The sequence below is a fragment of the Nothoprocta perdicaria genome, unplaced genomic scaffold, assembly GCF_003342845.1.
Source record: "Nothoprocta perdicaria isolate Ctin4 unplaced genomic scaffold, notPer1 scaffold_33, whole genome shotgun sequence".
In the NCBI taxonomy this organism is placed as follows: domain Eukaryota; kingdom Metazoa; phylum Chordata; class Aves; order Tinamiformes; family Tinamidae; genus Nothoprocta; species Nothoprocta perdicaria.
The window spans coordinates 3741351-3754658 of NW_020455566.1; the positions used below are offsets into that span (position 1 = coordinate 3741351).

Sequence of the window (13308 nt, forward strand, 5' to 3'; positions counted from 1 at the left end):
GGTGCCGCGCGGGAGCCGCGTCTCGTGCAGCGCCGTCAGCGGCAGCCCCATGAGCGCCGCGCGCTGCAGCGCGTTTCCCAGGGCAGCCGCGGCCTGGCCCAAACCTGCTCGGCAGGCAAGGTGGTCTAGCTGCAGGCTGGGTTGTAAATTCTGCTACTTCCTTTTATGTAGTCAGGGCTTGTTAATTTTTTTTTAAATACCCTTTGAATACAGGTAAGGAGCAAAGCAGAGGCAGGCCAGAGGGAGTGCCACAATCAAAGCGTTACTGCAGCTCCTATTCCCCTCTAGCCCACCCACCCGCTCCAATTAGCACCGTTAGCTTATTCATTAGYGTTGCAGGACGGAGCAGGGCTGGGCACCGCGCGTGGCAGGTGGACCCGGGGCATGTGGGCGAGAAGGGACACTGGGGATGGAGATGGAGATGGGAATGGGAATGGGAGATGAGCGCATTGCAGGGGAAGAGGCTGGAAGAGCGCCGCTTGTTTAGTCTAGCAAAGGGTGGGCTGGGAGCAAAGCTGCTTGTGCTGTATAAATACATGGAGGGGTAAACACTGGGCAGGGAGAAGAGCTAAGGCAAGCTTGGAAGGACGGCGTTGGCCCTGGAGATGGGGCTGACCTGGCCCGGGTAGCTGTGAGAATCGAGGTCCTCCCCAGAAGCCCGGGGCAGAGGGAACACCCTCCGGGCCGCCCTTGAGTTTGCAGAGGACGTTGCGATGTGGTGCACGGTTCGCCGGGGCAGGAAGAGCTCGCAATGCCCCTGCTCCACTCCCTTGCACTCCGTAGCCAGGGGGAGTTGGGATCTGATTGCAAGTGCTCGGAAAGGGCGCGGGAGGGTGACACTGGGTTTGTGGCACTTATCTATCTTGCAAGGAGGTTTGGGGCCGAGAGCACCTGCACAGAAGCCCACRCTGTTTCAAGAGGTTTGGAAAGCCGAGCAGCGGCGGCCGTGCTCGGCGCGGGCGCTCGCGCTGCCGCAGCRGCTCCGGGAGTGCTGCTGTGTTTTGGTTTGGCTGTTGTGTTTTTGGGGCCTTTTTTTTTTTTCAGACCCTACAGAGGAAGTTCTTGCAGCCGGTCCATGAGCTGCTTCTATCAGATATAGAACAATTGCTCCCGGGGTGTGTAACAACGGATGCTGTTCACACCCTCATTTTTTTCAACACCTTCCCCCCACTMCCCCTCAAAAAAAAAAAACCTCTTTTTTTGCTCTCTTTTTCACAGGGTGGGAGGAAGGGGCCGTTTTCTTTTTTAGCTGGCTCTGCCTTGGAAACGAATGAACTTGCTCACATAGGCAGCAGAGGCGTGAGAGCGTGCGTGGGCGGCGGGCGAGCGGCACCTCTCCGGAGATGAGCTGTGCGTGCAGCGACGGTGCGCGCCTCCCGCCGTCCCCCCGTGCACGGCCGGGGCTGCCTGCCTCCTCCTGCTCCCCATGGGCCTCCTCCTGCTCCCCATGGGCCTCCTCCTGCTCCTCATCAGCCTCCTCCTGCTCCCCATGGGCCTCCTCCTGCTCCCCATGGGCCTCCTCCTGCTCCCCATGGGCCTCCTCCTGCTCCTCATCAGCCTCCTCCTGCTCCCCATCGGCCTCCTCCTGCTCCCCATGGGCCTCCTGCTCCCCATGGGCCTCCTGCTCCCCATGGGCCTCTTCCTGCTCCCCATCAGCCTCCTCCTGCTCCCCATGGGCTTCCTCCTGCTCCCCATGGGCCTCCTCCTGCTCCCCATGGGTCTCCTCCTGCTCCCTGTGGGCCTTCTCCTGCTCCTCATGGGCCTGCTCCTGCTCCCCATCAGCCTTCTCCTGCTCCCCATCGGGCCTCCTCCTGCTCCTCATGGGCCTTCTCCTGCTCCCCATCGGGCCTCCTCCTGCTCCTCATCGGGCTTCCTCCTGCTCCCCGTGGGCCTCCTCCTGCTCTCTGTGGTCCTCCTGCTCCCCATCGGGCCGGCACAAAGGGAGCAGAGAGGAAAAGCGGTCAGCAAAATGCTGCAAGACACTCAGAGGTCCAAGCGGCGCTGAGAGGAGGGCAGGCAGAATAGCTGGAGGTGCATGTAAGGAGAGGATTTCTGCGGGCGCTCCACCTCGCGCTCGCGCGCAGCACTGTTATACACATAGGCGTAACGTACCCTTAGTGTTTACATTGTCGTCAATCATCACGGCACAGGGCAGGAAGGGAGATTTCCCCCTGCCCCGGGCAAGACGTTTCATGACAATTTAGCAAGACATGTATATGCATATAAATAAAACAGTGAGATATGCTCAAGATAGCTGTATGCTAGACATACTAGGAGAGGTCCATGCTACGAAGCTGCCTTTAAATTTCCTTTATGCTTTCTGTGCCATCGCCCCATGCATTCATTTGTGTTGTGTAGTACCTGCACGGGCTCAGGTCTGTTGCTGTTGGCCTGGAGAAGCCCCTGGGTGTTCCCCACATCTCCATCTCCAAAAGGGGCTTCACAGACTAAGATTTTGGCACCGTGGGGTTGCTCACATTCCTTGTGTGACTGCTCGTCCCCACATAATGCTGCTCCTGCTGCACAACCTTAACGCTGTGCTCCAGGCACTGCRTTAGCTTGCTGTTCAGTTGCCCCTCAGTGCTCCTCAAAAACTGCAGCCTGGCAGSTGCTGAGCTCGGTTTTGCTCTGTACACCATCCAGACAGAACAGACTTTTTTTCCCCCTGTGTTTGGAGCCACAGTTAAGTTCCAGCTGCTTTGCAGGGCTGGATTTACTTAAGTGCTGTTCACTTTCACAGCCTTTCGCAGGGGGATCTGAAGGGCAGGCAAGTTCTTGGACAGGGAGCCAAGCATCCTGGCATAGGGACTCCTGGGGCAGGCCCTGCAGGAAGCAACGGGCAAGCAGAGAAGCAGCAGGGCTAGCTAACCTAGCAGAGACCTTGCCCAGGGGTGCCCACGTGAAGGAAGGGAACAGACTCTCCCCCGAGGCAGCTCGGCACCCAGCGAGCGGAGCGTGGTGGGACCAGCCCCGGCTGCCCGTGCCCCAGAAGGGCTTCCAGGGGAGGCTGCTCGGAGCCACCAGCACGGGAGCTGCTCAGGAAGCTCCCAGGCCTGGTCTAAAGGGAGGAGGCTGATCACACCCAGGCCGTCCTCTGCGGTTTGCTGCCCGCGAAGCAGCCTCCCAACCTTGGCGCTCGCAGCCCGTCCCCTCCTTGCCAGCCCAGCTCTCGCCACAGACCTGCCGCAGTCTGCCTGCCATCGCTGCGCAGCCGCTCAACGCGGCCCTTCCCATTTATCTCCCTGCCATCAAGCCGAGAAAAGGCCTGTATTGTCTGCGAGGCTGGGGCGAAAATAAAGCTGCTGTCACTGGAGCCCAGTTGTTTTATCTGGAAGAGGGCTCCGCAGCTCCGAACGCCCATTTCCCGGTGCAAGGGAGTGCACGGGGGGAGACTCGAGGGTCCTCAAGAAGTGCAATTTGCAGCTGCACAATTAAATACTCGGGTGTGTCCTGGCCTGCGGGGTCCCCTGGGCAGCCCAGGCCTAACGAGGAGACAGTGGCATTACTAATCGGGGCTCTGACCTTTACATGGCTTTTATTTAATACACATTCCACACTTCCCCAAACTCCCATCCAAAACATTGACATTTCCGCTGATAGATTGGGTCAGATTTTGGAGTGGTTGGGGGACTCAATTCACTCGTACAATGGTTAAATTCTTACAGTTAAATGGGCTTATTCAGTTAGTGCAGCAGCTGGTGTGATTTCGAGAAGAAAATAAACATTTCCTTCAAATATTTTGATTGGCAACTGGACAACTGAAATACTCAAGCTCGGATTGCCAGGGTCCAGAAAAGCAAATGGGGGTTGGACAGTAAGCAAGGCGAACCGTAGTAAATTCTCGGTGTCGACGCTACCACGCAGATGTGTGTTTTAGACGCGCTGTGCTCTGTGTGTGTTTGAGAAGGAGACAATGAGATGTGACATTAAAACGCGTTGTCAGCCGCGATGGCAAAGGCGGCGCGGGACCCAAGACGGCGGCGGTTCCTATTTTCCTGGCGCTCGCTGCGCCTGTTGTTCGCCCTGCGTGGCTGCTTGATAGCTGGCAGAACGTGGCAGAGGGTTTCTCCGCTGTGGAATGAGGTGGTTATGGCGTACRTCGATGTAGATGTTTGGTTTGGAAACACTGGCGCTGTTGTGGAGCCAAGCGGGGCTCTGCGCGGCAGGGAAGCCCCCACTGGCGTTGGGCAGCGTGGTGAGGACGGGGYTCTCATCCGCCAGGACGCTCGGGTTGTTCAGAGCAGCCCGAGGTCCCTGTGGGGTGGCAGAGCTGTTGGAAAGACCCTGCAGTGGAAGACGGAGGAAGAGATGAGGTCGGCATGGACAGGGGCAGTCCCGTGTGAGGGCATTGACATGGAGGGGGCAGCCCCCTGTGTGGGCATTGACACGGAGGGGCAGCACCATGTGAGGGCATTGACATGGAGGGGGCAGCGCCCTCATGGGGACACTGCCATGGAGGGCAGCGCCATGCGAGGGCATCGACATGGAGGGGGAAGCCCCCCTCATGGGGATATCACCATGGTGGGCAGTGCCGTGCGAGGGTACCGGCATGGAGGGCGCAGCTCCCTCATGGGGACACCGCCATGAGGGACAGCGCCATGCGAAGGGCATCGACGTGGAGGGCACAGCTCCCTCATCGGAACACCGCCATGGGGGGCAGCACCGTGCGAAGGCATCAGCAYGGAGGGCGCAACTTCCTCATGGGGACACTAAAATGGAAGGGGCAGAGCCCATGGGAGGGCATCGCCATGAGGGGCAGCTCCCTCATGGGGATATCACCATGGTGGGCAGTGCCGTGCAAGGGTATCGGCATGGAGGGGACAACCTCCCTCATGGGGACACCGCCATGGTGGGCAGCGCCATGAGAGGGCATCGACATGGAGGGGACAACCTCCCTCATGGCGACACCGCCATGGTGGGCAGCGCCATGAGAGGGCATCGACATGGAGGGGACAACCTCCCTCATGGCGACACCGCCATGGCGGGCAGCGCCGTGCGAGGCTGCGGCGCCCGGCGCCTTCCCGCGGGCGCGGCTCCCTCTAGCGGCCATTGCGCGCGCGGGAGCCGCGTCCTGAGGGGCGGCCGGCGGGAGACGAGGGCAGCCCTGTGGGGATCGGGCAAAACACTGCCACCACGCGCCCTTCGCTTTGTTTTAGTTATTTTAGGGTGTATTTTATTTTATTTTCCTTTTTTTACATCCCTCAGACCAGCCCGCGGACGCCGGGTGGCTCTTCAGCGCACTCGCTGGTGGGTGATGGTGCCGGGTGCCCCTCGCTCCCTGCACACGCAGCCCGTAATTAATACCCTTGCTCGCCAGCGCTGATTGCCAAATGTTGCAAATTCGGGCCAATAAAACGCAGCCTTTAAAAAAGAATAATAATAATAATAATAATAAAAAAGAAACCTTTGAGAGTGTTATAGAGGAGAAGGGAAATGTGCCCTGAGCACTTAGGTTTTATTTCAGTTTGCATTTTACAGGATATTATTTGTGGGCGTATGAAGCCTAATGAAGGAGAGCACTCTGCTCGCCAGAGATCATCGCCTTGTGTTGGGAGAGGCGGTGATGGGCGAGCTGGGAGGACTGGGGAGCCCCCCGGGGATTTGGGGACTAGTCCAAAATGTGGCCAAACCACCTGGCTGCTGGGACGGGTGAGGAGGAGGCTTGCTGACCATGGTAGTGCACACCAAATCCAGCTAGGATTTTGGTCCGACCTTAATCCTGGTGGCACTGGTGGGTTGCACTGGTCAGATTGGCCCTTGGTGAGATGACCTCCAAGCCTCGCGTGCCAGCTCCTGCCAACAGTGTTGCTGGCATCGTGGCTGTGACACAGGGCAAAGTGTCCTACCGATAGGCAGGGGTGGAAAAGTGAGTTTTCTTTGGTTGTCCTACCGATAGGCTGGAGTGGAAAAGTGAGTTTTCTTTGGTCCGCTGTAAACCTTCGTGGTCGGATAGTGGGTTTGCAGCCAGCCCAAGCACGCTCCCCGTTGGCGCCGTCTGCCCTCGGAGGCCAAGGGAGCGGCCGTCGTCGGAGTGGCTCGGCCCTGAGCTGCTCCTCTCTTATCTCACCCCAAAACCACAGCCACGCTCCCCGCCGGGCTTCTCCCCGCCCCTCTGCTCCATGGAGCCAGCGTGGGTGCAGGCTCTGAGCGCRGCCAGCACCGCGGCTGCAGGGTGGGGAGGAACCCACGGCCTCTTCTCCAGCCAGGAAMCAGTGGCTGAAGACATCACCTGGGCTTAGAGAGTGTCAAATATCCCCTCCTGATCTGCTCCTCCTTCACTGCTGGCTTGCCAGAAGGAGTTTCCTTGGGTGCTTCTTTCCACCAGGGCCTGGACCGGCACCCTGGGTGCTCAGATCCAAGCTGGCGGCTCTAGGGCAGAAGGCAGCGGAGGGCAGGGGTGCCCTCCAGCATTCCTGCAGGAATGGGAACGCTCCTCCATTTCAGGACGTGCTCAGGAGGGGAATAAAAGCTGTTGATCACTCTGAGAAGCTAAAACAGTTTCATCTTAACAAGCATATATATATATATATATAACATATCTGTATACATACAAATCTAAATGTAAATGTGCATATGTATATATGTATGTATACACATACATATCTAAGAATAACAAATGAGTTTATTGTATTCATCACACATTTTCTCACTGGGAGTTGATTGAGAATCCAGCTGATGTGACAGACAGCGATAGCTAATAGTCTTTCTGGCTAGGTTTGCTCTTTAGGGATAAACAAGCTTTTATGTGTTAGCTCTCAGCATCATAAATATGCTGAACGTGCTGGAGACCCTGGCACAGCACAATCTCAAGCTTTTTCACCCTGCCTTTTAGCATGTGTCCTCCTTCAGAGCACGGACTGGGGGAATAGTTGGGTCTCCGTGGCACAGGTTTCAGGAGAGCAGGGGCAAACCCTTCCAAAAAAACCCTCGAAGTGCTCAAGGAACTTCCAGAGTGGGTTTTCTAGTCTAGGCTCCCCCAACGACACCCTGCAGGTATCCCTATCCACTCACATTAACAAGGTGCCTTTGGGTTTATATCTGCAGAAGCAAAGTCCTGGCTCCTTCAGGAGCCGAGGGAGCTGGACATCATCTCACCAACCTCACCCAAACCTCCCTTCCCCCCAGCAGAAGAGACCCTGCAATTCTCACTTTCTTTATCCTCTTGGAAGGAGAAAAATACACAGTGCAAAGCGAGCAGGGGGATATCGTGGCTCCTTGCTCGGGACTTTTCAGCTGTGTGTTTATCAGCTCCATCCCCTGATGGTATCAGCACGAACAGGCCACCCACAAGAAGGCTTAGCAGCCTGGTCTGGACTCCAGCTTTCCTCCCTGCCTCCGTGTGCGTGTGTATATACAGCACCGACCAGCTYGGGGACCAGCCGTCTGGGGCCTGCATCCATTTATTTACTACACAGCATGTAAAGGCTAAACATTTTTTTTTCCTGTGTTTATGAAGTTTTTTTTTTTAAACCAGCCAGAGATGAATAGACCCCTGAATAAGTCGGCTTAGTCGTGTCCCTTCTTGGATAGGAAGTAACAAATTTTAGGACAGGAAATGAGACCAACTTAAACAAATGGTTTGGGGATTTTGTGTTGAAGTTCTCCAGCTCTCTTCCCTGGCAGATCCGAGGCGCGTTTCCCTATGGCTTCAGTTCCTTGGGCAGGTGGTGCCCTGCATGCAGGGATGGGCACGCAACCTTCGGGCAGCTCTTTGCCATGGAAGCAGCCAGCGGGGCCCGGGAACAGCCACGGACAGAGCCCTAACCGCCCGCTCTCTGCTTGCCCCCGCACAGGCACGTCGGATCTGAGCCCCTTCTCCGACCCGCGGCAGTTCGAGCGCTCCTTCCCGGCGCTGCCGGCGCTCACGGAGACGCGCTTCTCCGACCCGCGCATGCATTACCCCGGCGCCATGTCCGCCGCCTTCCCCTACACCGCGACGCCCTCCGCTACGGGCATCGGCGGCATCAGCATGAGCAGCATGCCGGCCGCCACGCGCTTCCACCACACCTACCTGCCGCCCCCCTACCCCGGCTCCACGCAGAACCAGAGCGGGCCCTTCCAGGCCAACCCCTCTCCCTACCACCTCTACTACGGCACGTCGTCGGGCTCCTACCAGTTCTCCATGGTGGCCGGCGGCGAGCGCTCGCCCACCCGCATGCTCTCGTCCTGTACGAGCGCCTCGGCGGGCAACAACTTGATGAATCCCAACCTGGGCAACCAGAACGACGGGGTGGAYGCGGACGGGAGCCACAGTAACTCGCCAACCACCATGACCACCACTGGGAGGATGGATGAGTCGGTCTGGAGACCTTACTAGGAGGAACTCAACCAGACCCTGAGAGCTTTAACTTAATCAAACAGCCACCATTAGGTTACTCCTTCGGCTAGTGAATAGAGTGAAAYGATGCCTAGGGAACAGATGACCCAAAGTCTTCCCAAACCAAAAGCCAACCAGGATCCTTTGCATGCAAGCATGGGTGAGCATCAAGTGAAGACGGACCAGGACCTGCGTTACATTTCAAGATGAACGCCCTTGAGGCTTGAATTCGTCGCTTGATGTGATTCCTCCCATGTGGTGTAAAAATGTGGACTGTACATAGGAAACATTTAAAAAAAGAAAAAAAAGCTATGTGGAATCAGATATTTGTTTATTACAGAACGCTTCTCAGTCATCTCATCTTCCCCGAACAAAACAGTGAAAAGATCAAAAAAAAAAAAAAAAAAAAAAAAAAAAAAAAAAAAAAAAAGCCCTTCTGCACAACCTGAGGTGTCCAGAGAGGACGAAAGTGCAGGAATCGGCCAAGCCGCCCGTCTGCCAGCGCAGGAAGACTGAACTGCAAAAAAACAAAGGAAAACAAAAATCCAAAGCAAAGCAAGCAATTCCCTTAGGCTCCTGTCCCTCCCTGCCCACCGCTTCGGGCCCCTGGCCACCAAATTGCTGGGGGCCGGTATGGAGCCTGGTTTACAGCCCGCGGGGGCCGGGGCGGCTCTGCCGGCGGCAGCCACGTCCACGAGGGCTCTGGCGCCGGCGCCGGCACCTCTCCTTGGTGCCAGACGTGGCCTTGTCCCTCTTGTCACTGCTGTCCCTTTCCGGGCAGGAACGTGGTTGCTCCCGGGCCTGGCAGCCCCGCCAGCCCCTGCTCTATGTTTACAAACGAGATGTCCTTTTTAAGGAGATGTGGCTCGCTGTGTTTCCTTTGCTCCTTGGTCCCGGCCTCTCCGCAGGGCTCCGGGAGGCGGCGGCCGGCACGACCCGCATCATGGAGATGCACATGCAGCTTGTGGCRAAGCCGCCTCTTTCTCTTCCGATCCTTTCCCAGGGATCCCCCCGGATCGGAGCAACTCATGATGCATTTTGTTTCTCATTAAGAAAGGACTTGCAAAAGCTCTCACGGAGCTTTGGAGAACGGAGCGATCTTTGATTAGCCCCTGGGTGGTGGGCGCAGCGTGAAGCGCTGCTGGTGGCTGTTGTCCATCCCGTCCCCTTCTTTTCCGTCCTCTTTTCCCCAAAAGCGYCCCCGAGCACGGGTATCCTCGCTGCAGATGGGCGAACTGAGGAGTGGCCGCTCCAGGTGCTGCTAGCCCGTCCTTAGYGCAGCGCAGCCCCTGGCCCTTGCGCTCCCCAGGGATTTGCAATCCCGACGGCACTGCCGCGGAGGCCGAGGGCAGCCGGGCACCGGGAAGGGCACCCCCAGGCCCACCTTAGTGGCCTCACATGGAATTTTTGCCTCATGAGCCCCAAGGCCAGCGGTGCCTTTGCCTGGTGGGGTTTAGAGCCGGCTCCGGGTTTCCCGGTGCGGGAAGGTTCCGAGGGAGCCAGTTTCACCCCCGAGCCCCTGCACAAGGCTCCAGCGCCTCCCGGATCTGCAGGAATTCTGCCCACACCGCTGCCCCGTCCCGTCCGCCCTGGCGCGTTCGTGACCCCCATCGGCAGCCCCACATCTGCGGCGGTGACGCAGAGCTTCCCAACGGCACCGCCGAGCGGCCGCGCTGGCCACTCCTGAAAAAAACATTTTCCAGGAAAAACAGCAAAAAAAAAGAGAAAAAAAAGGTAAAAAACCCACCCTATCCCAGCAAACTGCAACGTGCCCCGGCCTGGGCGCCGCAGCCTGCGTTTCCAGGCATTTGCCTTTCTCCTACCATCGCGCCTCCGGTGGGAAGCACAAAGGAAACCCAAGGCATTCACGGTACGAGGTGAATTTAAGACTGTTCGTAGTGGATTTTAAAAAAGAAAAAAGAAAAGAAAAAAAAAAGCAATGGCAACGGTGTTTTTGTGACATATTGTCATGTGAAGGTGTAAATATAAGCACCTCTGTTGTATGCAAATGGTCAAGAGACAGGCCAACGATTTTTGCTTTGCACTATAATTTGCTTTTTTTTTACAAAAAGAAAAAAGAAAGAAATGCACAATCGCTTGTACAGTAAAACCCCTTTGTCTGGCTCACAGAATATTTAACTATAAAATCTAATTTTTGGTCTTATTTGTAATAATAATATAATTCTTAAATGTGTTGAAGGATCCGATTCTTAATAATGCTTCTAATAACTACTTGTACGTGCAGGGTTAAAACAGCACCAAGCAGCTAAGGAGATGAGAATGGAGATCTCAAGATAAGGAAGGYGAAAGCTTTGTTGCTTTTTTTTTTTTAATGGAGTCTTATGATGGACATTAAAAAAGAAAAAAAGAAGAAAACGAGCTAGTAATACCAAATCACGTGGTTATTTGTGCAAGGTACCAGCCCTACTTGAAGGTGATGCCCTATATTTAATATGTAGCCCGTGTTTTTACCGTGTAGCACTTGTCCCTGGGGAGACTGGGACGGCACGGCCGGGTCTGCTCCCAGCCCGGCGTGTGGGAAGAGGCTCCGGCGTCTCCGCGCGGGTTCTTCGCCAATGGACGCGCCGGGGTCGTCGTGCCCGCGTGTAACCCTTGGAATGCCTGTCCGTGTGGAACAATAAACGTACGGTTAAGAGCCCGCGGCGCGTGCTCGCTTTGTGCTGCGCGCCGCCCGTGGCGCCCGCTCCTTCCCAGTTCCCGCGTGGCGCCCGCTCGCACCGCGTCCCGCTCCGCTTGGCGCCCGCTCCTGCGCCAGCAGCTGCCCCCGGCYGCGGTAGCGCAGAGAAATTAAAGAGTACGAAAGAGAAAGGGACAGGGTGGTCCCAAGGGCGGCGAGCGCCCCGGGTGTTGGGCACCCAGTGGGAGCCGTGGCTGCCTTCCCTTCATGCGGTGAGCCCCCCACCACCATGTGCCCACCACCATCACCACCATGTGCCCACCACCATCACTGTGTGCCCARCACCACCATGTCCCCACCTCCATCGCCATGTGCCCACCACCACCATGTGCCCACCACCATCAGCATCATGTGCCCACCACCCTGTGCCCATCACCACSACCATGTCCCCACCACTATGTCCCTACCACTATGTCCCCACCACCATGTGCCCACCACCATGTGCCCATCACCACCACCATGTGCCCACCACCATGTCCCCACCACCATGTCCCCACCACCATGTGCCCACCACCATGTGCCCATCACCATCACCATGTCCCCACCACTATGTCCCTACCACTATGTCCCCACCACCATGTGCCCACCACCATGTGCCCATCACCATCACCATGTGCCCATCACCATGTCCCCACCACCATGTGCCCACAACCATGTGCCCACCACCATGTGCCCACCACTATGTCCCCACCACTATGTCCCTATCACTATGTCCCCACCACCATGTGCCCACCACCATGTGCCCATCACCACCACCATGTGCCCACCACTATGTCCCCACCACTATGTCCCCACCACCATGTGCCCACCACGACATGCCCACAACCACCACCACATTCCCACCACTACCACCAGCCTCCACGGGGCCGCCAGCAGCAAGAGGCTGTCAGGGACCTCCCGGCCGCTCTCCAAGCAGGGGCCACCAGCCCACGCTCAACATCGCCAACACCTGACGGCCACATGGGCAGATTTCCAGGCTGGGCCCCCTCCCAAGCCCAGGAGCTCAGGGCTGGGTGCTGGCTCCCCTTGGAAGCAGGTGCTTTSCAGGCTGTCCTGCCCTGACAGATGGAGCAGGGGCTTCTTCCACCCGCTTTTTGTTTTAATGCCCTTTTTCTTTGAGTATTGCCTGTTTAGAAGCTCCACGGTGGCAGACGTGGAACATTCATTAGGGACAGTGCTAGGTCGCACGGGAGCCGCATCTGCTCGCTCAGCGGGACCTCGCGGCTCAGCGAGACAGGGAGTGTAAACACGGATATTTATATACATATATGGGTCTATATGTATGCATGGAGATGTACATACACATATATGTGTGTGTGTGTGTAGATCTCTATGCATGTAGGAAATACAAGGCCATCCCAATGAGAACATCAGCCCGGGGTTGCAAGAGCGACGTCCTCTCCCCGCCGGCCCCAGTGGGTGCGGGAGACTCCGGGAGAACCAAGAGGGCTGGGGATGGGCCGGGAATGGCATCCGGCCSGGCCCTTCGCACCCCCGGCTCCCATCCCGCTCCCGGTTCCACTCCAGGAGGAATATTTCCTATTGGCGCTACCAGGCAGGGTAACTCCTTTCCCGTCAGTGAGCTGCAAAGCCCTGTGGGACCCTGAGCACGGGTATATGTGTTGAATTCTTCAAAACTGGGGAAAAAAAAAAAAAAAAAAGAAATAATAGAGGAGGGAAAATTAAAAAAAAAAAAAAATCAGCCTGGCTTGGCCACAGGGCTCCCACCCAGGCATTCCCTGCTGCCGGGAAATCCATCCCGGAGCCRCCGTCACCGTCATCAGTGTAATGAGCTGGAAAGCACCCAGGAGCCCCCGTGAAGGGGGAACTTGTTGGAGGGGAGCGTTAACAAGCGGATTAACGGGGCCGGGGGCTCCCTGTGCGCCCCCCTGCCCGTGCTGGGTGGTCCGGCCGCTCGAGGCTTTTGCCGGTGGAGAAGGGCTYGGGAAAGGTTATTCCTGGCGGGACACTGGGCTCCAATGTGGGATGTGCGAGGGCCGTTCCCTCCTTGCCTGGATCTCTGACGGCATCAAAGCCGGATGAAGGAGGGAAGCAGAAACCCGGCGCTGCAGCACAGCAGGACTAAACCTCCTAGCCGAGCCAAGGCCCATGCTGTTCCCTCCCGGAATGTGGGGGAAAATGGGCACAAAACTGCTTGCCCCAATGTGGTGGGCACAGATACCCTCTGCCCAAACCCCAGCCTAAACCTGAGCCTTCCTCCTGGCTGAGCCCCCCAAAACCTCCTCCCCATTGCAGCATTTGAGGAGAGGAGAGGAGAGGAGAGGAGAGGAGA

General features: G+C 57.1%; 1 protein-coding gene across 1 annotated transcript in view; it reads left to right on the plus strand.

Moving 5' to 3' along the window:
* The window catches only part of RUNX3 (runt related transcription factor 3), a 27942-nt gene extending 19347 nt beyond the window's left edge, over positions 1-8595 (plus strand). The window contains exon 5 of the mRNA XM_026043432.1: positions 7794-8595. Coding sequence (XP_025899217.1) covers positions 7794-8317 — 524 coding nt within the window. The 3' untranslated portion in view covers positions 8318-8595. The remainder of the gene's footprint in view (positions 1-7793) is intronic.
* The last annotated feature ends 4713 nt before the right edge of the window (positions 8596-13308 follow it).